The sequence below is a fragment of the Adiantum capillus-veneris genome, chromosome 7, assembly GCF_014529385.1.
Source record: "Adiantum capillus-veneris isolate H3 chromosome 7, ASM1452938v2, whole genome shotgun sequence".
In the NCBI taxonomy this organism is placed as follows: Eukaryota; Viridiplantae; Streptophyta; class Polypodiopsida; order Polypodiales; family Pteridaceae; genus Adiantum; species Adiantum capillus-veneris.
The window spans coordinates 5,586,426-5,611,366 of record NC_140937.1 but is presented as its reverse complement, the minus strand read 5'-3'; the positions used below and the strand labels follow the sequence as shown (position 1 = coordinate 5,611,366).

The 24,941-nt window shown below is 46.9% G+C and overlaps 1 protein-coding gene across 3 annotated transcripts in view; it reads left to right on the top strand.

The window, feature by feature from the left end:
• Window positions 1–24,941, top strand: part of LOC147453381 (chaperone protein dnaJ 15-like) — a 110,107-nt gene that overhangs the window by 32,848 nt on the left and 52,318 nt on the right. For all 3 annotated transcript variants that reach the window (XM_086515574.1, XM_086515577.1, XM_086515576.1), the window contains exons 4-5: window positions 24,636–24,747; window positions 24,836–24,940. In XM_086515574.1, the coding sequence (XP_086371700.1) occupies window positions 24,636–24,747; window positions 24,836–24,940 (217 nt within the window). The remainder of the gene's footprint in view (window positions 1–24,635; window positions 24,748–24,835; window position 24,941) is intronic.

The window sequence follows — 24,941 nt, the reverse complement described above, 5'->3', positions numbered from 1 at the left end:
GTGGCAGAGTTCCACCCCAAGAGAGCACTGGCTCCAAACCTTGGCGCCCTTTTCGGTATTTCTTTGTATTGCTTCAACTCAATACAATGGCTTTCCTCTGCATCTGCTCTTGCAAGAATGCCAAAGTGAGAGTCCACCCTTTATATTTAAAGGCCCTAGACCCATCCAAAAGCAGTGCATGAAAAGCATAGTCTAAAAGCATTTGGTCTCCAAAAGGGTGCTCCCCATGGGCTGTTCGTACAGAGTGCCATGCTAGCAAGCTGGCAATGCAAAACACGGAACTGTTCGTACAATTTGCCACCTAAGCAAGTCAGCTCGATTTGCGGAGCGTTCGTATTATCCTGCCACGTCATGAACTTCATACGCAAGGTCTTTTCTGTGTGTGGGTACTTTATTTTAGGCCCCATGGTAAAACTTTAATATTTGGTGCACTTGGCGAGGATCTGTAAGTTGGTGAGAACTTCGTCTTCTTTTGCTTCTTCTAGGGTGTAGGCCCCTCGGTGGGGATCTGTAGGTTGGCTAGCGTTAGCTCGGGGAGCCCTAACCCGCCGGGTCTTTAGTGGCTTGACACGTCAGCAGTTTGTGACAAGATCTGTCCCCCGTCTCCATTTGTATAGATAGCATCATAGCAAGAAGCTCTGTCGAGGTCAAGGGGATTTTGTGCAAGAACTTAACCAGCTTGGTCCGATGGGGAGAGAATCGCAATCTTGGGAATGGTACCGTCAAGAAAGGTAGTCGTGAGGTAGTCCAATAAATCGACAATTTATATCCCATCACCTTCTAAACCTAGCAACAAAACTTTGTACCATAAGCGAATTATGGCTTCAACACTTTTGAGAAGTCCTACAACAATTTGTAGATTATGTTAATTTTTAGTTTAAAAAACGCCGTTTTTAAAACATTTTGGCCTCGGCCAAAACACGACACTCAACTTTTTTTTTTCCCCTGAGAAAAAGATCCTTCTATTAGTTAATGAAACTGCCCATGGGGCTACAACCACCTCTACAAGAGAGGGCTACAACAATCATGATGGGGAGACTCTCCCAATGAAAAAACAACATATGTACAATGAGGATAAATCAAGAGATGGGAGGAGGAAAAAGCCACACAGGTGGCCGGTAGTGCCATCTGAGTACACCCTGGACCGTCCCAGGACGCCAAGAGTCGAAGGAAAGCCTCTCTGCGCTTCCTCATGCGGTCAGAGCTGCCATGGAGTCTCTCGAGCTGTCCTCTGAGAGTATGGATCAGCTCTAGCGAAAGATCCCGAACAGTCTCTGCTGGTGGTACAAGGCAGCCTCGAAGATGCGGAAGCAGCGGGCCCGCCAGATGAACCAGAGTGTTAGACCACTTCGGGATCTATGACACATGTCCTCCCACAGATGCCCACCACTCGGATCCTTTGAAAACAGCACTATGCCACTTGCGAGGTCTCTATTGTAAGCGTCCCTCACCCTGTAGCTCGAAAAACAAGGAGGGTATAGTCTTTGAGCAAGCCCGAACTGAGATGAGAACCTCCAGTCGCGTGAAGGCTCCTATGCATCTGGGCGCTGCTGACTCAAGAGGTGTGAGCCACTCAGTTGGTACTGTCTCTGAGATGTCCTGACACATGCTTTGCACCCCTCTCATGCCGTGTAGCTGAAAGCCTTGAAGCTCCTCTGACAAGCCTGAAAACTGTAACCAGTCTCCTAAAGAGCGTGCTGGACCCTTTGCCATGGGACCCCAGGAAACATGAGGCCGACTACCAACCAGGTGGCCTCTTGAGTGTTAACCATGGGGTTCCAAACAAGGGGCTGTCTCAGGCGCTCCTCCATGCAAGTAGGCTAACGTTGCTCCAGGCCTCGCCGCAGTTGCTCCCAAGATCGGAGCAAACTCACAGCGAAGTGGTCCTCTAGTCTCCTGCTCAAGCCAACTTTGCGCTTCTCTGTGAAAATCCATCTAGTCGAGGGTCGCCAGGGGCCTCTAGCATGAGGCACCCTAGCACTAAGCCGCTGAAGCAAGAACTCCTGCCAGGGCTCCTCACTTGGAAGAAGGCCTCTGACGATGAACTTCCCAAGGAGGGCTCTGCTGTGCTGTGCTGTGTCTATGATCGCCAACCCTCCCTGAGAACAAGGAAGAGTGACGATCTGCCATGTGAGGTGCAGTGGAAGTGAATGTTGAACTTTGCTCAAGATGAGTGCTCCGAACTGTGCTCAAGAGTTCCTTTTACATACAGAAGGGAGAGCCTTCCGTTCCTTTAGTGAGAGCGCAAATGATCACATCCCCTCCTTTCCAAAGTTAGGTACTGGTACCGAACTGTATGGCGTCGAGGGAGATCGCTAATAACATCCGGAATCCTGGAAAGGACTCTTCGCCGGCCCACTCTGTGGGACATGCGATACTTGAACTTCATAAAGGTCTGCAACGTTTGCTTCTTTGGGCCGCGCCGAAAGCGACACAAAGTCTTCTGTAGCTCCTTCAATGCGTCAACTTTGTCTATGGACGTAGGTCCACCTTCTTCAAGAATCTCCAAGGCTGAAAATTCCTAAAACCACTTCCAACACAAAAACATGAACATACCTATTCCATGTAAAGTGACTGGGAAAAATCTCCTCTTCCTCAAAGACTGTGCATGCAACGTAGATGAACAAATAGACGGAGTGCCAAACCGTTCACCACGCACACATAAACAATGAGATCGAATCTTGTATTCCTGATTTAAATCATTTAATTGTGGCAATTCACAACGGAAATGCCCATGCTTGGTGCTCATACTATCTTGTGCTCTTTCTACGAATGTGTCATGCCAAGGAAGAGTGGAATGTGACTTCCTTGAAATTTGAATGCAAACATTTTATCTTTTCATGAGAAATCCGCATACATCCGTGCTCATCCATGAGTGGATCGTGCTCAACGTACAATATGGCATGCCTATGAAAAGGGATCACATAAAGACGCTGACTAAAATACAGGAAACGATAACGAATGAAACACTCGAACAATGCGTGCTGACTAATCATGCGAACACATATTACTTCCTGTGATGTCACGTGACACATCCCAACCCTATGTGTCCGTGGACCATAGTAGGGTTCAGTCAGTTCAATCAAGTCTAGATTAGCAGTGATCTGGCACTTTTGTGAGTCTATTCGTAGACCGTGCATGCCCAGTCACTTAGCATAGATGCATATCCTCCGGTTGCACACATCATGATCATCGGAATTCCCATCAGAATCCATTAGCATCAGTTAAGGGAATTTTCCAGTGCATTTAGCCTATTCTCCTATTTTTGGTTATTTTCACTTATTATTTTTAAGTGACTTTCCAACAAAAGTAGGTAGGGCAATTTTGCTAAGTTAATATATAAGCAAACCCAAGTTAGCACTTTCTGGCAGAAGAGGCAGCAGGAGCTTCCCGCTCAACATGCAACTTCTCAGCAGTACCCCCCCTCAACATTAGACCATCGCCATCCTCTCCCATCCCTTGGCGTTTTCCCCTACAGAAAGCCATCGCCCACAACCTCCTTGTTCTGGCGCTTGTTCCCCCTTCAGGCAGCCCCTCAAGCCAGCGTTTTGGGATTGCAAACATCAGCAGGCCATAGCGTTTTTCCCTCAGCGTTTTCAGCCAAAAACGCCAGCCAACTGCTGCAGATCATCAGCGTTTTGCAGCGTTTTTTGCAGCGTTTTCAGCAGGTGCTTAAAGCCATAAAACGCAGCCTGTGAAACCGGCCCATAGGGCGGTAGGCGTTGGCTTTCACCCGAAATTCTTTACTTTAAACACACACACAGAGCACTTTGCAAAGAGAACCTGCGACGGGAGTTAACACTTGAATACACACACGGCTTGGAAGCTAGAATGCTCCGAGCAGACGCCGACAACCTGTAGGCCCCAAAATTGGCGCCCCTTTCGGTATTTCTTTATTCTTTAGGAGGGTAAATTACAAGGTAAGGTCCTGGGAATCCTTCACGTGTATCCACCTAGATACCATTTGATTTGGCCAAATTTCGGCAGCATAACAGCCCCAAAACTTGCGCGAAACCAATTCCCCTGCTGGAACTCGCTTGCACTGTCGTATACCCTTTGATTCCTGTCCAAAAACAGTAAATTGAGCACGCTGTATTTACTGGTTTTTGCCCTGTTTTCAGCCCCAAACAGTCCCCTAACTGTCCTCTGCCAGTGGGGCACGATTCCCAATGGTCCTGGCGTCCGTACGGCTGAAAAACAGTGAATTTACAGCGCATACACAGCGCTGATTTTGCACCTGTACGGTGAGGTTATGACCCTCACCAGTGCCTGCTTTGGAGCAGCAGCTAGCTACCCCTATTCCTGCTCAAGGAGGCTCTTGCCTCAGCACAAAAGCATGAACCCACACAACTGTACATCAGTCAAATGAGGAGCCCTCTTGTGGGGCATCACATAACTGCACGTAGGGGAGAGAGAGAGCAGTGTGTAGTGTGCAGGGCATCACTCCTAGCACCACACTGTACATGAGAGGGAAAGGAAGCACTCCATAGCTCTTAACCTGTGACAGGTTGCAAATGAGGCCTCTCCCAGCATAAAAATCAGCGCCCATTTTTGTGCAAGAGGCAAGTGCATGAAAAGTTGACACTTGGCGCATTTACAAGCATTTTCCCGTTTCGGGTTCGCCGCTTAAAAATATCCCAACCGACGCGTCAGTTGACTTCGCGGCAGAGTTATAAAGTGTTCCCCTAGTCATACCGGAGGTAATGACGCAAACACATTTCACGGCCCAAAATAGCAGTTCCCTAAATTTTAGGAGATGCTTCCGTTGGGCTCCCACTGGTCTTCTGACCATCTATCCTCATTGGGACCGCATCCAAAAATGCAATGTGGCCCAACTGTCGGATACTTTTTGTTGGTAGTCCCACCTTGACTTTACGCCTTAATTGAGTTCACGTCCTAGTATCCACCAACTTGCTAAGTGCGACGGGGGGGACCTATATGATCTTGCTCTGAGCCTAGACATCCTCTTACTATACGAATTCCAATGCCGACCACTTCCCGTCTGTGGGTGAATCTACCGTTCACATTGACCATACAATGTCCGACCGTTTGCTACTTCAAGAAGAGGGTCTTAAACAAATAAAATAAACCCCATTGGAAAGAAACCAACAACCAAGGTTAGCAGTTGCCACATCTCTGTGACATGGTTAATAACTGCCACGTCCTCGTGACATACCCCCCTCTTGAAATCGCAAACGTCCTCGATTGCATACCATAATTACACGCCACTGATGATCTTGTGCTATTAACACTCTTTTATCATCTCATGTATCCGCAAGAAAAGTCGTAACATACATAGATACAAATGACTTAATGAGGCCTTCATACTTTTGCCATTTCCATCTATGGCACTGAGCTCATATGTACATTTGATGTACTAGCTCTATCACTACCCCTCCTTTGCACACGTTGGGTTGGGGCATAAGTAGGCTGTAACCCAAAGGCTTCAAGGTAGAGCTGCAATACATTTGGTGACTCTGACAGTTCATCCTCTTCCATCCACTTTGCATCCATAGGCGGATAGTTCTTGAACTTCACCAAATAGCGTCTTGCAACTTGTCCTTTAACTTTTTTGTCCTTATGTGCCAAAACTTGCTCAGGTACCAGGATCTCATCAAGTTCCTCAACTTCTGGCTGATCCTCAACTGGCATATCTTCTGGCACATCACCCACGAAGGGTCTTAGAAGACTCACGTGAAACGCATTATGAATCTTCCACGCATCAGGCAGTTTCAGCCTGTAAGCCACATCGCTGATCTTGTCAAGCACTTGAAAAGGCCCATAGTACCGCATGCTAAGCTTAGGAAACAGCCGTTCCTTCCCCTCATCTTCTTTAACCTTGCCTTTTCGAACCTTAAAAGAACCCAATCACCAGGTGATTCACGATGGTGACGATCAGCAGCCTTTTTCTGTTTTGCCTGAGTCTTCTCCAAGGCAACTTTAATCTTCTTATACATCTCATCCATGTTCTCAACATATCGATTTGCCTCAAAGATCTTGTCCTTTGTGTGCAAAATGGGAGGAACCTTTTTGCCGCCTTCAACAATCTCAAAAGATGCTTTGCCAGTAGACGAATGCACCGTATTATTGTACGCATACTCAAGCATAGGCAAATACTGTTCCCACTTGCCCTTATTATCTGACACATAGCATTTCAGCAGATCTAAGACAGTAGAATTAGCCTCTTCTGACTGTCCATCAGTTTGTGGATGAAACGAAGACGAGAACTTGAGCGTAGTACCCATGTTCTCAAACAATCCTCTCCAGAACAAACTGGTCATGCGAGGATCACAATCACTGATAATCGATTGTGGCATACCATGGTACTTAAACACATTGTACATGAACAAGCGTGCCATCTGATCAGATTTTATCTTCTTCCTGACAGGGATAAAATGGGCCTGCTTGCTGAACCTGCAGATAATGGTCCATATACCATCATTCCCTGTTGGCGTTCTTGGAAGATCAAAGATAAAGTCCATAGCAATGCTTTCCCATGGCTTATCCGGAATCGGCAGTGGTTGTAACAACCTTGGTGCCTTTTGCCTGTCAAACTTGACCTTTTGGCAAACTATGCATGCTCGCACAAAGGCATCCACATCTCTCCTCAAGGTAGGCCAATAGAAGAACGTCTCTACCGCTTTAACTGTTGCATCAATGCCTTGATGCCCTGCATACGGTGGGACATGACTCTCTTCCATGACCTTATGTCGCAATGGCCTAGTGACACAAAGTCTGCCATGCATGATCATAAAACCATCTCTGAGGAGGTAGTGCTCATGATGTTGCCCCTCTTGTAACTGTTCAAAGATCCTTGCAAAATCTTCATCAACAGTATACTGTTCCTTCATGTCATCTAACTCATGATGATAAGGAATTGACACAGCTGAAATTTGTGTCTTTCTTGATAACGCATCAGCCACAACATTCTTCTTACCTTCCACATGCATAATCTGGAAGTGGAACATGGAAAGAATGTTTGCCCATCGCATATGCTTTTCGGATAACTTTGACTGTGTCAAGAAGTATCGCAAGGTCTGATGATCTGTTTGGACAACAAAATCAGCACCTAAGAGGTAGTGCTTCCAGCTAGAAAGCGCATGAATCACGACCAAGAGCTCTTTCTCATAGACTTGCATAGTCCTCTCTGGCCCTTGCAAAATTCGGCTTTCATAGGCTACTACCCGTCCATCTTGCATTAGCACTGCTCCGATGCTACTGCCACACACGTCACACTGGACCACAAATGACTTCCTGAGATCTGGCGGAACAATAACTGGATCTGAAGTCAACTTTTCCTTTAAGAGACTAAAAGCTGAAATCTCTTTTTGGGTCCATCTGAAAGTGACCTCTTTCTTTTGCAATGCGTGAAGAGGCGATGCTATCTCTGCAAAATTTCTGATAAACCTTCTATAGTAGGAACACAATCCCAAGAAGCTTCTGACATCGTTCACAGTCTTCAAGTCTGGCCATGTCTTGATAACTTCGACCTTTGCGGGATCCATTCTAACACCATCCTTTGAGACTATGTGGCCCAGAAAGTGGATCTCTTCGAGGAAGAATTCACTTTTCTTAGGATTGACAAGTAACCTGTGACTGCGTAGCTCTTCGAACACAATGGTCAAGTGACGCCTATGCTCCTCTTCATTCTTCGAATACACAATCATGTCATCGAAGAATGTTCCAACAAACTGTTGATGCGAGCGGAAAATCCGGTCCATCATTCTGTTGAACGTGGCAGGAGCATTTGTTAGCCCAAACGGCATCACTAGAAACTCATAAAGACCAAATGTCGTTCTAAACGCAGTCTTGTGCACATCCTCTGGGCTTATACGAATTTGATGGTACCCACTCTTCAAGTCTATCCTGCTGAAAATTGCAGCACCCTCTAAACAATCGAGAATATCATCAATGCGAGGAATAGGAAACCTATTCTTGATGGTATTCTTATTCAACGCACGATAATCAATACACATGCGCCATGAGCCATCCTTCTTCTGGACTAGGAGCACTGGGGAGCAAAAGGGTGAAGAACTAGGCTGAATCAGCCCCTTCTCTAATAACTCCTCAACCTGGCCCATAATCTCTTTCTGCTGCGCCGCACTAACCCTGTAGGGAGGTCTATTTGGTGGGCTACACCCTGGCACCAAATCTATCCGATGGTCCTCAGGTCTCTCAGGCGGCAATTGCGACGGTAATGAATCAGAAAAACAGTCACTAAACTTTTGCAAAAATGTTGATCTTTCTTTATTTAACACAGATAAATTTGACCGATCCCTATCTGAGACATCACGTGCAAAAATCAAGTACACAGAAAGATGATTCTTTATTACAGAAGTGATAGCAGAAGCAGATACAATAGGGACTGACTCTCCTTTAAGCTTTACATCCAAGATGTGAGTTTTGCCCCTATGCTGTACAGTGATCTTTTTGTTGTAGGCATCCAAGACTCCATGCACTCGGAACATCCACGGGATCCCCAACAAGGCGTCACAACCTTCCAGCGGCATGATGTAAAACTCTTCAGTGTCCACATACGACTGAATATACAGACGCAGTTTTCCAATGATGGGAGTAACACACTCTGAGTGGCCAGGACATGCCAACCCTGCCTCTGCTGTGTACCCCATCTCTTCAGCTTTGATGCCAAGCTTCATAGCTAACTCTGGTGAGATAAAGTTGGCTTTGGCACCTGGATCAAAGAAGATGAGTGCCGTCTGATCCCTAACTTTACCCCATGCCTTGCATAACTCACTGGCATCTGTGCTGGGCCTGTCACCCACCATGTCTGGCACTAAACTTGCCGTGGGTTTAGGCTTCTTGCCTTTCTGGTCTTCTTTATCCTCTGAGTCAGCTGGCCTTTTCCTTTGTGGACAATTTATAGAAATATGACCAGGCTGCTCGCATATAAAGCATTTGTTCTCAGCCATTAGGACCTTCTTTTCCTCGAGCGACTTGCGCACAAAAGGCTTCCTTTTCTGTTTCTTTGCCTGCGCTCCAGAAGTCCAGCTGAATCCTTGTCTTTGGTGGCCTGTTCAGACCCCTGTGACGCATCAGGAGCCGTTTTCACAAAGGGCTTCTTCGCTGAATTTTTCTTTTGCTGCCCTCCTTTATCACTGCTCGGAAATCCACTGTCCTCTCCTTTCAACAGGGCAAGACCAGTGTTCGCAACTTCCATAAGCTGAGTAAGGGTAGCCACTCTGTTCTTTGTACAGTAATCGCGAAGCCCTTTAGGCAGCCCACAACAATACTTCTCTATCTGCTCTGTCAATGGCACAAATCTGTAGGAGGTCACTGAGAGTAATGCTTTACAAAACCTCCTATTGTACTCCAGCAAGCTCTTGCACGAAGCTGCCGTAAGCTGGTGCCAATCTGTCAGGACATCAGCTTCAAATTCATTTGATAGCCAAGCAGATGCAAACATTTGCTTGAAGTAAACCCAAGTGGCGGGTGCCTGTCCTTGCATTAACAATGTCGTCCACCATGTAAGCGCATTGTCCTTTAAGACAGTGGCAGCTTTCCTGACCTTCGAGGCCTCTGTAAAATTCCCTCCCGCATAAGCTGTATCAAACTGCTAAAGGAAAGTGAGTGCCTTTGTCTTATCCTCGAAACCACTGAAGGTAGTGAACTTTACCGCTGCACCACCTTCTTTGTAAGCCGTCGGCTTCTCTAGTGCCCCCAAGTTGTCATACGGAATGGTCTGCAACATGGGCACTGTACTAGGCATGATCGGCACGTGTTGGCCATTCACATTTTGCATCAGAGGTGCGATATCTGGCTGCTGTCCAGAAAAACCAGCCATGCCAAAATGAGCATGTGGCACCCCAAACTAGCCCTGGTTGCCGTGGAAACCTTGCTGCATGCCGATAGTACCATACATGGGGTTTGGCATGATGCCTTGCATACCTCCGAACACTGTTCCTGGCATGTACGGCTGACTTCCAGACGCATAACCAGCCATACTTTGGAACACTGATCCACCCCCGAAATACCCAGGATGTACCGTGGGTGGTGGAAAAACTGAGTGCATAGCCTGGTATCCAGCTCCCTGTCCATTCAAGACAGCATGCTGGCTCTGAAAGGTGGCGGGCTGAACTGGCATAACCTGTGGAATAGGCGTTCTAGCCACCTGTTCAAGCACGGGAGGAACCTGCTTTGGAGCCCCCGACTCCGCAACATGCGAGTGTTCCCTTTCCTCCTGCGCCTCAGGAAGTACCTGGGCTTGAGCTTCAACAAGCTCCTTACGCGGCGTAGGTTGCCTATTTTGCTGTTGCACTGGTGGCGCTTGCAAGAATTCCATAAACCTCGGATTCTGCACCAGCTGCGAAAAGACATTCACCGCGGCAACTAACTGAGTCTTAAACGCATCATCCTCAAGTTGCCCTGTCATAAAGCCCTGTACTACTGGAGGGACATTCACGTTGACAGGAGGTACAGACTGACGTGGCCGTGAGCTCTCGCCAGTCTCAAAAACCATAGGAATCTCCTGCCTGTCCTTTGGAGAGGAACCCTCTTCCATAATTCCCTTCCCCTTGTCGGCCATAGTGTAATCCCCGCGTTCTTGCACTGTGTGTCTTTACCCTGAACAATCCAGGCTCACTCTTTGAGGAAAAAGTGATTGATGTCCCGGCAATGGAACCATGAAACCGGCCCGTAGGGCGGTAGGCGTTGGCTTTCACCCGAAATTCTTTACTTTAAACACACACACAGAGCACTTTGCAAAGAGAACCTGCGACGGGAGTTAAGACTTGAATACACACACGGCTCGGAAGCTAGAATGCTCCGAGCAGACGCCGACAACCTGTAGGCCCCAAAATTGACGCCCCTTTCGGTATTTCTTTATTCTTTAGGAGGGTAAATTACAAGGTAAGGTCCTGGGAATCCTTCACGTGTATCCACCTAGATACCATTTGATTTGGCCAAATTTCGGCAGCATAACAGCCCCAAAACTTGCGCGAAACCAATTCCCCTGCTGGAACTCGCTTGCATTGTCGTATACCCTCTGATTCCTGTCCAAAAACAGTAAATTCAGCACGCTGTATTTACTGGTTTTTGCCCTGTTTTCAGCCCCAAACAGTCCCCTAACTGTCCTCTGCCAGTGGGGCACGATTCCCAATGGTCCTGGCGTCCGTACGGCTGAAAAACAGTGAATTTACAGCGCATACACAGCGCTGATTTTGCACCTGTACGGTGAGGTTATGACCCTCACCAGTGCCTGCTTTGGAGCAGCAGCTAGCTACCCCTGTTCCTGCTCAAGGAGGCTCTTGCCTCAGCACAAAAGCATGAACCCACACAACTGTACATCAGTCAAATGAGGAGCCCTCTTGTGGGGCATCACATAACTGCACGTAGGGGAGAGAGAGAGCAGTGTGTAGTGTGCAGGGCATCACTCCTAGCACCACACTGTACATGAGAGGGAAAGGAAGCACTCCATAGCTCTTAACCTGTGACAGGTTGCAAATGAGGCCTCTCCCAGCATAAAAATCAGCGCCCATTTTTGTGCAAGAGGCAAGTGCATGAAAAGTTGACACTTGGCGCATTTACAAGCATTTTCCCGTTTCGGGTTCGCCGCTTAAAAATATCCCAACCGACGCGTCAGTTGACTTCGCGGCAGAGTTATAAAGTGTTCCCCTAGTCATACCGGAGGTAATGACGCAAACACATTTCACGGCCCAAAATAGCAGTTCCCTAAATTTTAGGAGATGCTTCCGTTGGGCTCCCACTGGTCTTCTGACCATCTATCCTCATTGGGACCGCATCCAAAAATGCAATGTGGCCCACCTGTCGGATACTTTTTGTTGGTAGTCCCACCTTGACTTTACGCCTTAATTGAGTTCACGTCCTAGTATCCACCAACTTGCTAAGTGCGACGGGGGGGACCTATATGATCTTGCTCTGAGCCTAGACATCCTCTTACTATACGAATTCCAGTGCCGACCACTTCCCGTCTGCGGGTGAATCTACCGTTCACATTGGCCATACAATGTCCGACCGTTTGCTACTTCAAGAAGAGGGTCTTAAACAAATAAAATAAACCCCATTGGAAAGAAACCAACAACCAAGGTTAGCAGTTGCCACATCTCTGTGACATGGTTAATAACTGCCATGTCCTCGTGACAGCGTGACAGGTGCATAACATCAGCGTTTTCACCTTCAGCAGGAACCTCGGCAAAGCCCTCATTTTCAGCCCTTAAGACAGCAGTAAGACAGTCCATTTAAGCCCCGAAACAGTCCACAAAAAACAGTAGTTAGAAGACCACAGATTTCAGCCACCAAGTCGTCGTCGTCATCACCGTCGTCGTGATCGGCATAGTCCCATTGCATAAGTCCATTGCATACGCATTGTACACCTTTGTGCAATCAAAGTAGACCACTCTCGCCGACGAGAGTGGGGCCTTCGGAGGAGGGTTTTACAACCTCTCGGGTGTCGTATCTCTTCTCTCTCCGTCTTTCAGTCTCATTCACTTGGACACACAATATCCGCTCACTTTGTTCGTGATCATAGCACTCTCCATAAGACGGAAAGCTCTCTCTTTCCCTAAGAACTTAAAGGAACCTTGAGCAATAAAGATCACTAATTTTGAGAAAATACAACATTCATTCCGCTGCACCTTACATGTGAGGGTTCTTTGGACCTAGGCTCGAGAGCCAAGATCGGTTCTTCGTGTTTGATCGAATCTTACTGTGGGGGTTCTGTGGACCTCCACTCGAGAGCGAAGATCGGTTCTTCGTGATTAATCGAATCTACAATGAGCTTAGCTTCATTAGAGAAAGTATCAACCAACACATCATCCTTGTGAACAATCACATCATCTTTATGCAAATCATCATGCTTGTGAGAAATCACGTCTTAATCATGCAAATCATCATGCGTGTCATTGTCATACAATCCTTCATGCTTATCCTTATCATGCTTTGGAAAAGAAGAGATTGAGAGAGTCTCCTTCTCCTGATCCTTTGCAATCTGTGCCTGCACATTAGAAAAGAGTCGCAACAACTCTTCGCGGTCCCGTGCCATGGATGCCATTCTTTCGTTGTATGTACGCTCTATGGTTGCCATTCTTTCTGTGTGTTCTGCCTTTCTTTTTGCTTCTCTTGCTTTGCGTTCTAACTTCCTGTCCATCATCATCTTGTCGAAAGCTGCCATAGGATCTGGTGCAATCTTTGGCATAGATGGAGAAGGGTCAGAAAAAACTCTTGATGAGGAAAACTCTTCTTCGCCACTCCCATTGCTCACCACCTCCAAGCGAAGTATCCATTCCGCTTCAAGTGATGACCATCCATTGAAGTCGTGGGTTCTTGTGGTCTTGGGTTCTTAAGTTTACAAGGAACTTGGGTTCTTGGGGTCTTGAGTTCTTGAGGTTCTTGCGGGTCTTGAGGTTCTTGGGTTCTTAAGGTTCTTCTTTCGCTTGCAGGCTGTGTTAGAGAAGGATCTTCTCTTCACCCGAGTTCTTCTCTTCCCTGCGGGCGCACCCCTTGTTGGCGGCCTTGCGCTCGCACCAAGGTTGCTTTTTCCCACCTCACGTCGATTGGCCGGCCGCTAAGTGCACGGTCCGCTCTCAAGGAGTGAAAAGAGGCACAAAGGGAGGCTGGACAGACCTTCTTTCTTGGGTTTCCTGTCACTCTTCAAAAACACGATCAGGAATCGACACGCCCAAGAGGTCTTGGGTTACGTGCGACCGCAATAAGCAAATTTTTTTTGTGGTTCTTTCCTTGAGTGATACAGAACACTGCCAAAGCTCTGATACCAATGTAAGGTGCACCGGAAATGAATGTTGAACTTTGCTCAAGATGAGTGCTTTGAACTGTGCTCAAGGGTTCCTTTTACTTACGGGGGAGAGCCTTCCGTTCCTTTAGTGACAGAGTGCAAATGATCACAAACAAAGTGAATGACACTGTGAATGAAGGTGCTGAGACTGAGAGATAGAGAGAGAAGAATACGACACCAGAATGTTGGCAAACCCTCCTCCGAAGGCCCCACTCTCTATGACGAGAGCGGTCTACTTATGATTGCACAAATCTCTACGATGCTCGGACTTATCGACAACGACGACGATGAGGACGACGACGAGACGGGCTGAAATTTGAGAATGCTAAGGGCTGAAATCTGCAAATCTGTATCTGCTGAATTCTGACTCTATGTCGGTGACGATGTCGATGGCGATGATGCGACGACGATGCGCCGAAAACTGAAACTTCGCGGGATCTGACTGTGCGGCAAGGAACTCCTGCTGGGAGGTGAGATCTGCGAGGTTCAGAAGTTCTACTGCGGGATCTGACTGCTGAAAACTGAAAACGCTGAGTCTAGGGCTGATTCCGTCGCGAAGATCTGCAAAAATGTTGAAGTGGCTTGCAAAATGATCTTGCGGGGAAATTTGCTATCTGGTGTGGGAATCTGCTAATGCTAGCGATGATGTGCTGTGTCTTCTGGTCGCCGAGGTTGATCTGCCATGCAAAAACGCCAAGGCTGGTCTGTCGATGCAAAAATGCCAGTGTCTCTTCTGTGTTGCAAAAACGCTAGGCCTTGCTGGGAAGGGGGGGTCCTACTGAGAAGGTGCCTGTTGAACTGAAGCTCCTGCTGCCTCTTCTGCCAGAAAGTGCTAGCGCTAGGTTTTCTTTTATACTTCCTTCAAAATTGCCCTACCTAGTTCCCAACAAAAGTCACTTAAAAATAATAAGTGAAAATTGTCAAAAATAGGAAAAATAGGTCTATGCATTGTAAAAATGCTCCTGATGGGTTCTGATGGAAATTTGATGATCATGCTGTGTGCAACCAGAGGATATGCATCTAATCTAAGTGTCTGGACATGCACGGTCTGCGAACAGACTTACAAAAGTGCCAGACCACTTCCTATTCTAGACTGACTTGATTGAATTGAACTCTGGTCATGCTGTAGCTTGTCGACGGACACATAGGGTCGGATATGTCACGTGACATGCCATGCCACTTTTGCCCGGGCTATCTGAGGGTCACGCCCTGACCAAAGGAAGTTCCTGAATAGCCTCTCTACCTAGCTGATACAAGAACTCGAGAAGATCCAACAAGAAGTGATGTACCACATAGTAACCAACAACACCTGGTTGGCCACTACAACTGTGCCTGCCAGAGAAAGTCATGCGGAGCTCCAATGTAACAACTTTCTCCTGATAGACAAGAGGAGGTGAGCAATCTGCTGCTCGGGAGACAAGTCCAAACCAACCTGTGTCAGGTGCAGCGGAAGAGAATAAGGATTTGCTCGGATCTAGTACTCCGCACACAAACACAAGGGACACTTTACTTCACTTGAAAGAATTGAACTGACCCTTGTTATGCTGTAGCTTGTCCACGGACACATAAGGTTGGATGTGTCACGTGACATCCCCTCCTTTTCAAAGTGAGGTATTGGTACCGAACTATATGGTGTGGAGGGAAATCGCCAATAGCATCCGGAATCCTGGAAGGGACTCTTCGCCGGCCCACTCTGATGTGTGGGTCGTGCGGTACTTGAACTTCATAAAGGTCTGCAAAGCTTGCTTCTTTGGGCCGCGCCGAAAGCAACACAAAGTCTTATGTGGCTCCTTTGATGCTTCAACTTCGTCGAGAATCATGCTTCTATCTTCTTCAAGAATCTCCAGGGCTGAAAATTCCTGAAACCACTTCCAACACAAAAACATGAACATACCTATTCCATGTAAAGTGAGTGGAAAAAATCTTGTCTTCCTAAAAGGTTGTGCATGCAATGTAGATGAACAAAGAGACGGAGTGCCAAACCGTTCACCACACACACACAAATAATGAGATCGACTCTTGTCGTTCTGATCTAAATCAATCAATTGTGTCAATTCACAACAGAAATGCCCATGCTTGGTGCTCATACTTTCATGTGCTCTTTCCACGAATGTGTCCACGAATGTGTCATGCCAAGGAAGAGACATGGAATGTGACTTCCTTACATACATACTTTTCAGCTTTTCATGAAAAATCCGCATACATGTGTGCTCATTCATGAGTGAAACGTGCTCAACGTACAATATGTCATGCCTAGGAAAAGGGATCACATAAAGACGCTGACTAAAATATAGGAAACGATCACGAATGAAACACTTGATCAATGCGTGCGTATCAATCATGCGAACACATAATACTTCTTGTAAGGTTTCTTTGGACCTAGGCTCGAGAGCCAAGATCGGTTCTTCCTGAATGATCGAATCGTCTTGTGGGGGTTCTTTGGACCTCGACTCGAAAGCCAAGATCTGTTCTTCGTGATTGACCGAATCTACAACGAGGTTAGCTTCGCTAGAAAAAGTATCCACTAACACATCATCCTTGTGATTCGATGCTTCAACTTCGTCTAGAGTCATGCTTCTTTCTTCTTCAAGAATCTCCATGGCTGAAAATTCCTGAAACCACTTCCAACACAAAAACATGAACATATCTATTCCATGTAAAGTGAATGGAAAAAATCTTGTCTTCCTCAAAGACTGTGTATGCAATGTAGATGAACATAGAGACGGAGTGCCAAACCGTTCACCACACACACGCAAACATTGAGATCGAATCTTTCTCTTTTGATCTAAAGCAATCAACTGTGGCAATTCACAATGGAAATGCCCATGCTTGGTGCTCATACTTTCATGTGCTCTTTCGGGTACTGTGTCATGCCAAGGAAGAGACATGGAATGTGACTTTCTTGAATGCATACTTTTCAGCTTTTCATGAACAATCCGCATACATTCGTGCTCATTTGTCACAAGACGGGCAGCACGTGCCAATAGAAAAGAACAGACTGAACAGACTTTTAGCACTTCAATAACAATTGAACTGAGAGAGAGAGAGAGAGAGAGAGAGAGAGAGAGAGAGAGAGAGAGAGAGAGAGAGAGAGAGAAGAGAGAGAGAGAGAGAGAGAGAGAGAGAGAGAGAGAGAGAGAGAGAAAGAAAGAAAGAAAGATTTTTAACGTCTATGTCAGGCCGAAATCGGCCTATGAGACAAATCAAATGTACATGGTGTGTATGTCATCCGTCTATCGGAAAGACAAATGAAACAAAAACTGATACAAAACTGAACTGAGTGTAGGTAGTGGGGTATCTGAGGAGGGATGGAGCTCTATCTCTAGGGGTATATGCATGTCTATATGCTCAAGGTAGTACAATCATGAGAATGCATCAAGCTATCTAGCTCCATCCTGTACTAATGGGGGGATGTAAGATGTGGTACATGGGCGGGTCTGGTGCCAAGGTTGCCCGGATGAAAGCTGTCGGGTCGGCCCTTATCCGGGCCACTCGCTCCTCAGTGGCACGGCGCTCCCGGGCTCGGATCTCCTCGATCTGTCGGTGGTGGGAGCTCGCGCCCCTGTAGCCTGTGACTCGTGGTCGTCGTCTAGCTCGGTTCACCTTCGCCTGTGGGAGTGTCACTCCCCTCTGAGTGTCTGGTGGGGGAGGGGCGGTAATCCTCTGAAAGAAGTCTGTGAGTTGCGACTGTCTCCCCTTTGTCTGTGTAGCTGTGTGTGGCTGTAGTAGTGTGTCCCGATGGCTCTGTATCTCTAGTAAGAACCGTCCGAGCTGTCTCTGATCTCGAGAGTCCATGATCTCTCGGAGAGTGGGCTGTCCTCTGAATAGGGCCTCATACCTGCCTCTGATCTCAGTGTATGCTCTGCATCTACATACAAAGTGCTCCTCACTCTCCACCTCCTCTGTGCAGGCTCTGCAGACGCGCTCCTCCCTGGGAACACCAGTATGTCTCCCGATCTCAATCTCTAACCTGTGTGAAGCCACTCTCAGCTGACCAATCGCCACCCGTGAGCTATGTGAGAGAGAGAGAGAGAGAGAGAGAGAGAGAGAGAGAGAGAGAGAGAGAGAGAGAGAGAGAGAGAGAGAGAGAAGAGACGCGACACGTAGTGGCGGAATTCCACCCCAGAGAGTATTGGCCCCAAACCTTGGCGTCCCTTTCGGTATTTCTTTATATTACTGTTGATTCGCAAAGTACAACAGTCGGGGAGCACCTCCTCTGCAATCTGCGCGTTGAAGAGTGCGAGAGAGGGCCCCCAAGGCTCATATTTAAAGGCCCAAAGCCTAAAAGCATCAAATATGAAAAGCTGACCCCAAAAAATCACTTTCCTAAAATTTCGGGATTTTCCTAAAAATCCGCCGCGAATTCCGGAACGTCCGTACAGGTGCCACTTCATCATATTTTGATGTGCAAAGTCTTTTGAGCGTGTTCTGGTTTATTTTTAATGCCTTTATGTCACTTGGGGCCCCATCGGACGGGGTCCCCGTAAGTTGGTAGGACTTCTTCTTCTGTTACTTGTTCTTCTTAGGGTTTCTAGAATTAGGGTTTCAGCAGTTAGGGTTTCTGGTAGAAATTAGGGTTAGGGTTTCTGCTGTCGGACAACCACGTCATCTGTAAGTTGGCTCCATTCTTTAACCTTTGACACGTCAGCAGTTTGTTACCTTTCCCCTTTTTGAAAGAGAGTAATCGTCCGCGATTACAACATATCTGCAAAACAACTCAAGTTAGCTCAAAAATTTCCGAAGGACATTCCGAGGGAAAATCAGTTTGCTCTTTTTATTAAGGAGTTAGCTTCTCCTTTCTGGTCTTTTGATCAAGGAGTTAACTTCTCCTTTCGGCTGTTTTGATCAAGGAGTTAGCTTCTCCTTTCGTCCAGATTGTTACTCCTGATATTCCGGCGTAGTAAAATTAGCCATCACACCCAGACCATACTGATCTTCCACGGGTGTCTTGATGCACTAAAATTACATACCCAGGCAATCTCATCCAATTAGGAATATTCAGTGGTTGGCACATCACAATGCAACACAAATGCTTACATATGCATGTTACAAGACATAGAAACATAAAGCCACCGATGAACACTCCTTCTGCATAACCTAACAAGGTTCGGGCCGGGAGATATTCAACGACTCCCTCATCACTCCTCCCGCATAACCTAAAAAGGTCCGGGCCGGGAGATATAGAGGTCTTTTACAACCAAACGCCCCCCAGACCGCAGCCTGCGTCGTTTGGAGGTGCTGAGAGTAACCACTGCTCAGACTTCTTAATACTCCTCCTGCATAACCATCCAGGTCCGGGCTGGGAGTCACAACAATAATTATTTTACAAGCATACAACCAAATGCTCCCCAGGCATCGGCCTGCGTCGTTCGGAGGTTTTCAAACATACAACGAAATGCTCCCCAGGCATCGACCTGCGTCGTTCCGAGGTTCAAGCAATACCAAAACAATATTTCTCACTTCTCCGCCCGGGAGTAAAATCACCAATCATTGAAACCAGTATCAAACCAGAGTCAAACAATTCAAATTGGCACCAAAACAGGTTCAAAACAGATACCATCCATTTCAAACAAATTTCAAACAGGATCAACAAACAATTTCTCAAACAGATTTGAAACTTAAAAAAGCAATCTCGATATCAGTCGAGCTCGAAAAGTCGATTGACTTTCCATCTTGAAACCTGCACCAAAAATGAGGGTTAGGTTTCTTCCATGAGGTCGTAGCCGAGCACAGCATGGTCCGTCAGCTCTTGGACAAACAGTGTTGCTTTGGCAGCGATGGTAGTCCCAAGATAGCAATCGCACTAAACCTCCAAGGTCATCTGCTCGTAAAGAGACATATATTGAGAGATGTCGAGAAATTTCAAGATATAATCTGCTAGGGTTTCCATGGCAAACATTTTAGGATACCCCACTCTGCCAGAAGTTGCACTCCGAAGGAAGATGTCAGAAACCATATAACTTTGGGAAAAATTTTCTTGAAAGCTTGCCAAGTACTTGGAGTATGCTGCTTGGTAGTTGTAGACATCAACATCTGCATGAAACTGCTTCTGAGAAAAAAAACAGTGACTTGAAACAAATCTGGATCCTTCTCTTGCAAGTGATCTTAATTGGCTTATGCCCTATAAGACATGAGCGGTGAAGACGGGAGCTAAGAAGTAAGGGTGGGAGTGGCTAAGAAGTTCGGGTTCGAGGCCGAAGATACCTCAAGTAAAGTAAAAATTCCGATAGCTCTGTCTGCTCTTTTGTAGGACCGGTATGCTTTCAGAAAAGCACGCGCCTGATGCTCTGATACCACTGTCACAAGACGGGCACTACGTGCCAATAGAAAAGAACAGACTTTTAGCACTTCAATAACAACTGAACTGAGAGAGAGAGAGAGAGAGAGAGAGAGAGAGAGAGAGAGAGAGAGAGAGAGAGAGAGAGAGAGAGAGACGACACGAGACACGGAGTGACGGAATTCCACCCCAGAGAGTATTGGCCCCAAACCTTGGCGCCCCTTTCGGTATTTCTTTATATTATTGTTGATTAGCAAAGTACAACAGCCGGGGAGCACCTCCTCTGCAATCTGCGCGTTGAAGAGTGCTAGAGAGGGCCCCCAAGGCTCATGCTTAAAGGCCCAAAGCCTAAAAGCATCAAATATGAAAAGCTGACCCCAAAAAATCACTTTCCTAAAATTTCGGGATTTTCTTAAAAATCCGCCGCGAATTCCGGAACGTCCGTACCCGTGCCACATCATCATATTTTGATGTGCAAAGTCTTTTGACCGTGTTCTGCTTTATTTTTAATGCCTTTATGTCACTTGGGGCCCCATCGGACGGGGTCCCCATAAGTTGGTAGGACTTCTTCTTCTGTTACTTGTTCTTCTTAGGGTTTCTAGAATTAGGGTTTGCAGGTTTTAGGGTTAGGGTTTCTAGAATTAGGGTTTCAGCAGTTAGGGTTTTTGGCAGAAATTAGGGTTAGGGTTTCTGCTCTTGGACAACCACGTCATCTGTAAATTGGCTCCATTCTTTAGGCTTTGACACATCAACAGTTTGTTACATCATTCATGAATGAAACGTTCTCAACGTACAATATGTCATGCCTAGGAAAAGGGATCACATAAAGACGCTGACTAAAATACAGGAAACGATCACGAATGAAACACTCGTACAATGCGTGCGTATCAATCATGCGAACACATAATACTTCCTTTGAGGGTTCTTTGGACCTAGGCTCGAGAGCTAAGATCGGTTCTTCCTGAGGGGGTTCTTTGAACCTAGGCTCGAAAGCCAAGATCGATTCTTCGTGATTGATCGAATCTGTAACGATGTTAGCTTCGCTAGAAAAAGTATCCACTAACACATCATCCTTGTGAACAATCACTTCTTCTTCATGCAACTCATCATGCTTGTGAGAAATCACATCTTGATCATGCAAATCATCATGCTTGTCATTGTCATGTAAATCATCATGCAAATCATTGTCATTCAAATCATTATGCTTATCATCATGCAAATCCTGTCTGTCATGCTTTGGAGAAGAAGAGACTGAGAGAGTCTCCTTTTCCTGAATCTCTTGCATCTGTGCCTGAGCTTGAGAAAAGAGTCGCAAGAACTCTTTCATATGTTGGTCACTCTTTCCTTTGACGGCGGCTGCCATTCTTTCTTGGTGTCTGCGCTCCGTTTTTGCTTTTCTTTCTGCTCTTCTTTCTGTGTGTGCGTTCCATTTCTGCCATTCTTTCTGCATTTCTTGCTTCGCGTTCTTAATTCCTTTCCATAAACATCAGCTCCAAGGCCTCCATAGGAGTTAGTGCAATCCTTGTCGTAGATGGGGAAGGGTCAGAAAAACCTCCTGGTGGGAAAAATTCTTCTTCGCCTCTCTCATGCTCACCAGCTCCAAGCGAAGTATCCATTCCGCTTCGAGTGATGACCATTTTGAAGTCGTGGGTTCTTAAGTTCACGAGGAACTTGGGTTCTTGCGGGTCTTGAGTTCTTGAGGGTTTTTGAGTTCTTGAGGTTTTTTCGCTTGCAAACCGCGTTTGAGAAGGATCTTCTCTTCACCCGAGTTCTACTTCTTTCCACGGGCGCACCCCTTGGCGGCCTTGCGCTCACACGAAGGTTGCTTTTTCCCACCTCACGTCGATTGGCCGGCCGCTAAGTGCAGGGTCTGCTCTCAATGAGTGAAAAGAGACACAAGGGGAGGCTGGACAAGCCCTTCTTTCCTGGGATTCCTGTCACTCTTCAAAAACACGATTAGAAATCGACACGCCCAAGCGAACTCGGGTTCGTGCGACCGCAACAAGCAAAAAAATTCTTGTGATTCTTGTGGTTCTTTCCTTGAGTGATACAGAACACTGCCAAAGCTCTGATACCAATGTTAGGTGCAGCGGAAGAGAATAAGGATTTGCTCGGATCTAGTACTCCGCACACAAACACAAGGGACACTTTACTTCACTTGAAAGAACTGAACTGACCCCTGTTATGCTGTAGCTTGTACATGAATTATGCTGTATCTTGTCCATGTACACATAGCGTTGGATGTGTCACGTGACAACCTGACAGTCCAAGTATCGTACTGCAGTCCCTGGGGGAATCCACCTGAAACCCTCAACTGGCATCCGTGGTTCTTTCCTTGAGTGATACAGAACACTGCCAAAGCTCTGATACCAATGTTAGGTGCAGCGGAAGAGAATAAGGATTTGCTCGGATCTAGTACTCCGCACACAAACACAAGGGACACTTTACTTCACTTGAAAGAACTGAACTGACCCCTGTTATGCTGTAGCTTGTACATGAATTATGCTGTAGCTTGTCCATGTACACATAGCGTTGGATGTGTCACGTGACAACCTGACAGTCCAAGTACCGTACTGTAGTCCCTGGGGGAATCCACCTGAAACCCTCAACTGGCATCCAATCGAGCATAGCAGCACTACCAACTGAGAAAGCCATTGTCTTTCTCTAGTTGATCAGTGCGCCAGATGCACAACAAAAAGTCTCAAGAGCCTGCTCACACCTGTGAAGGTTTGCCTCCTCTTGGCCATCCAAGTACAAGGCTGAGTCGTCTGCAAACTCAGTATCCAGTAGCTCATCTCCCGAATAGGAAGTGCTAAGCCACGTAAACCAACCTGCTGTGAAACCAAAAACCTACTCATTGCCTCAGCATAGAACAGAAAGAGGAAGGGGGCAAGAGGGCAGCCCTGTCTGACCGAACGTGTGAGCATGAAACGATCACCTCTACCTCCTGACAAAAGTACCTGACTGTGTGCCCGTCTGTACAAAGCTGACATCCCTCTGATCCAAGCATTCGAGAAGCCCATCTTGCGTAGAGTGCCCTCCAGAAAGTCACAGTCAACTCTGTCGTAGGCCTTCTCAAAATCGAGAAGAAGAATCACTAGATCCTCACCGCGGAGCCGCGTGAGGGTAGAAGCCTCCCAAAAAGTAAAGATGTTGTCAAGGATACTATGCTCCTTGACAAAACCTGTCTGAGTCCCATGTATAATGCTCTCTAGAAGTGGCTGAATCCTCAAACTGAGAGCCTTGGCAAGAATTTTGTAGGCTGAGTTGAGAATGGTGATGGGGCGCCACTGTCGAATCTCATCCAAGGAGCCACCCTCCTTGGGAATGAGGTAAATCAGGCCCTCACTCATGCTCTCAGGCATCTCTCCTGCGTGCAGGATGTATTGAAAAGCACTACAGAGATATGAGCCAAGCAAATCCTAGTACTCCAAGAAAAAACTGGGAGTCAAGCCATCCTCACCTGGACAGCTACCACGGGGGAGTGCGCTAAGAGCCGTGTGTAGCTCCTCTAGCTGAAGAGGCAGCTCAAGCCTTTGGCGCATCTCCTCAGTCACAAGACAAGGCATCTGTGCCCACACCTGCCCTCTGCATGTATCCTGACGCTCTGACTGAGGCTCTGCAGACAGTAGATCACGGTAGAAATCAGTGGCAACTGCACGCATGTCCTCTGGCTCTGAAGCAACTGACCAGTCAGGCCTCCTCAACCGACTGACCTTGGCATGCGAATGTCGAGGTCCCACTGCCTCAAAGAAAGCGTCACTCTGTCACCCACCTAGGTCCATTGAGATGCCTGTCGATGGAACGCAAACTCATGGCGCCTCTCCGCTGTGCTGACAAGCTTTTGGCGAGCCTGCTGTAACTGCTCCTCCAACCTAGGATTGTCTGGGTGCTACTCCTGCACCCTCTGCAAGGAAGCAACACCCCGTCGGAGACGCTGCTCCTCCTCTCTCGCTGCAGCCAGGCGAGTCGAAGAGTCCTGGAGAAAAAGTCGACTAAGCTGAGCAAGTCCTGAGGCCACTCTGTCAGCAGGAGAATCCTCATGTCTAAGCTCTCTGTTCAAAGAGCCTCCACTCGCTCTCTAAGTGCTGAGTCAAGCAAGACCCTCTTTGGGATACGAAACATCGTGCTCCCCCTCCTCTGTCTATCAGTGACTGTAAGGATCAATGGCAGATCACTGGAGCATGGTCCGAAAAGTAAGTTCTTGCCAGAATGCCAATTGTCCCACCCAAGTCACAGAAGTGGTCACTAGTGTAGAAGCGATCTATCCGAGATAGATTCACGCCTCCCACTCTGCGGTCGGAACGAGAGAAGGCCAGGCTGTCTAAGGACCGCACAAAGCTGGAATGCAACACTCAACTTTTTCGTTTCTGTTTTTCTGCCGTTTTTGTTTCTTGTGGTGGCTATGCTACACACAAACACTATTTCTTTCCTGCGGTCTAGGTACACATGAAACCACCACCCCCCACCACTACCCCTAAAACACACTTGTATTTGGACTCTGGGCCTGTATACATTTGTTTATGCATGCTTAGTGTTCCTTTTTTTTTTTTTTTTTGCATTTGAAATAAACGTTGGGCGATGTTTCAGCAAGCTTGGTGTTCCCATCAAAACCACAGTATCTCCTGTGGTCCTTCAGGAAGCCATCAATGGAACTGTAACAGTTAGACCACTTCCTTTGGGTAGACCTGTTAATGACAGGGTAGGTGTTATTCAAAAAACAAAAAGCATCTGAATAAAGTATTTGCAGATTTTGGAATTGTGATGTCTACGCTTTCTCTGAGTTGCAGGTTGAAAGGCAAGTAGCCCATTTTTATGGAGTTACCATTTCGAGGGAGCAGGCGATGGCAGGGGTTGTAGTACGTGCAATATCACAAGCTCAAAGTAATTTTAAGG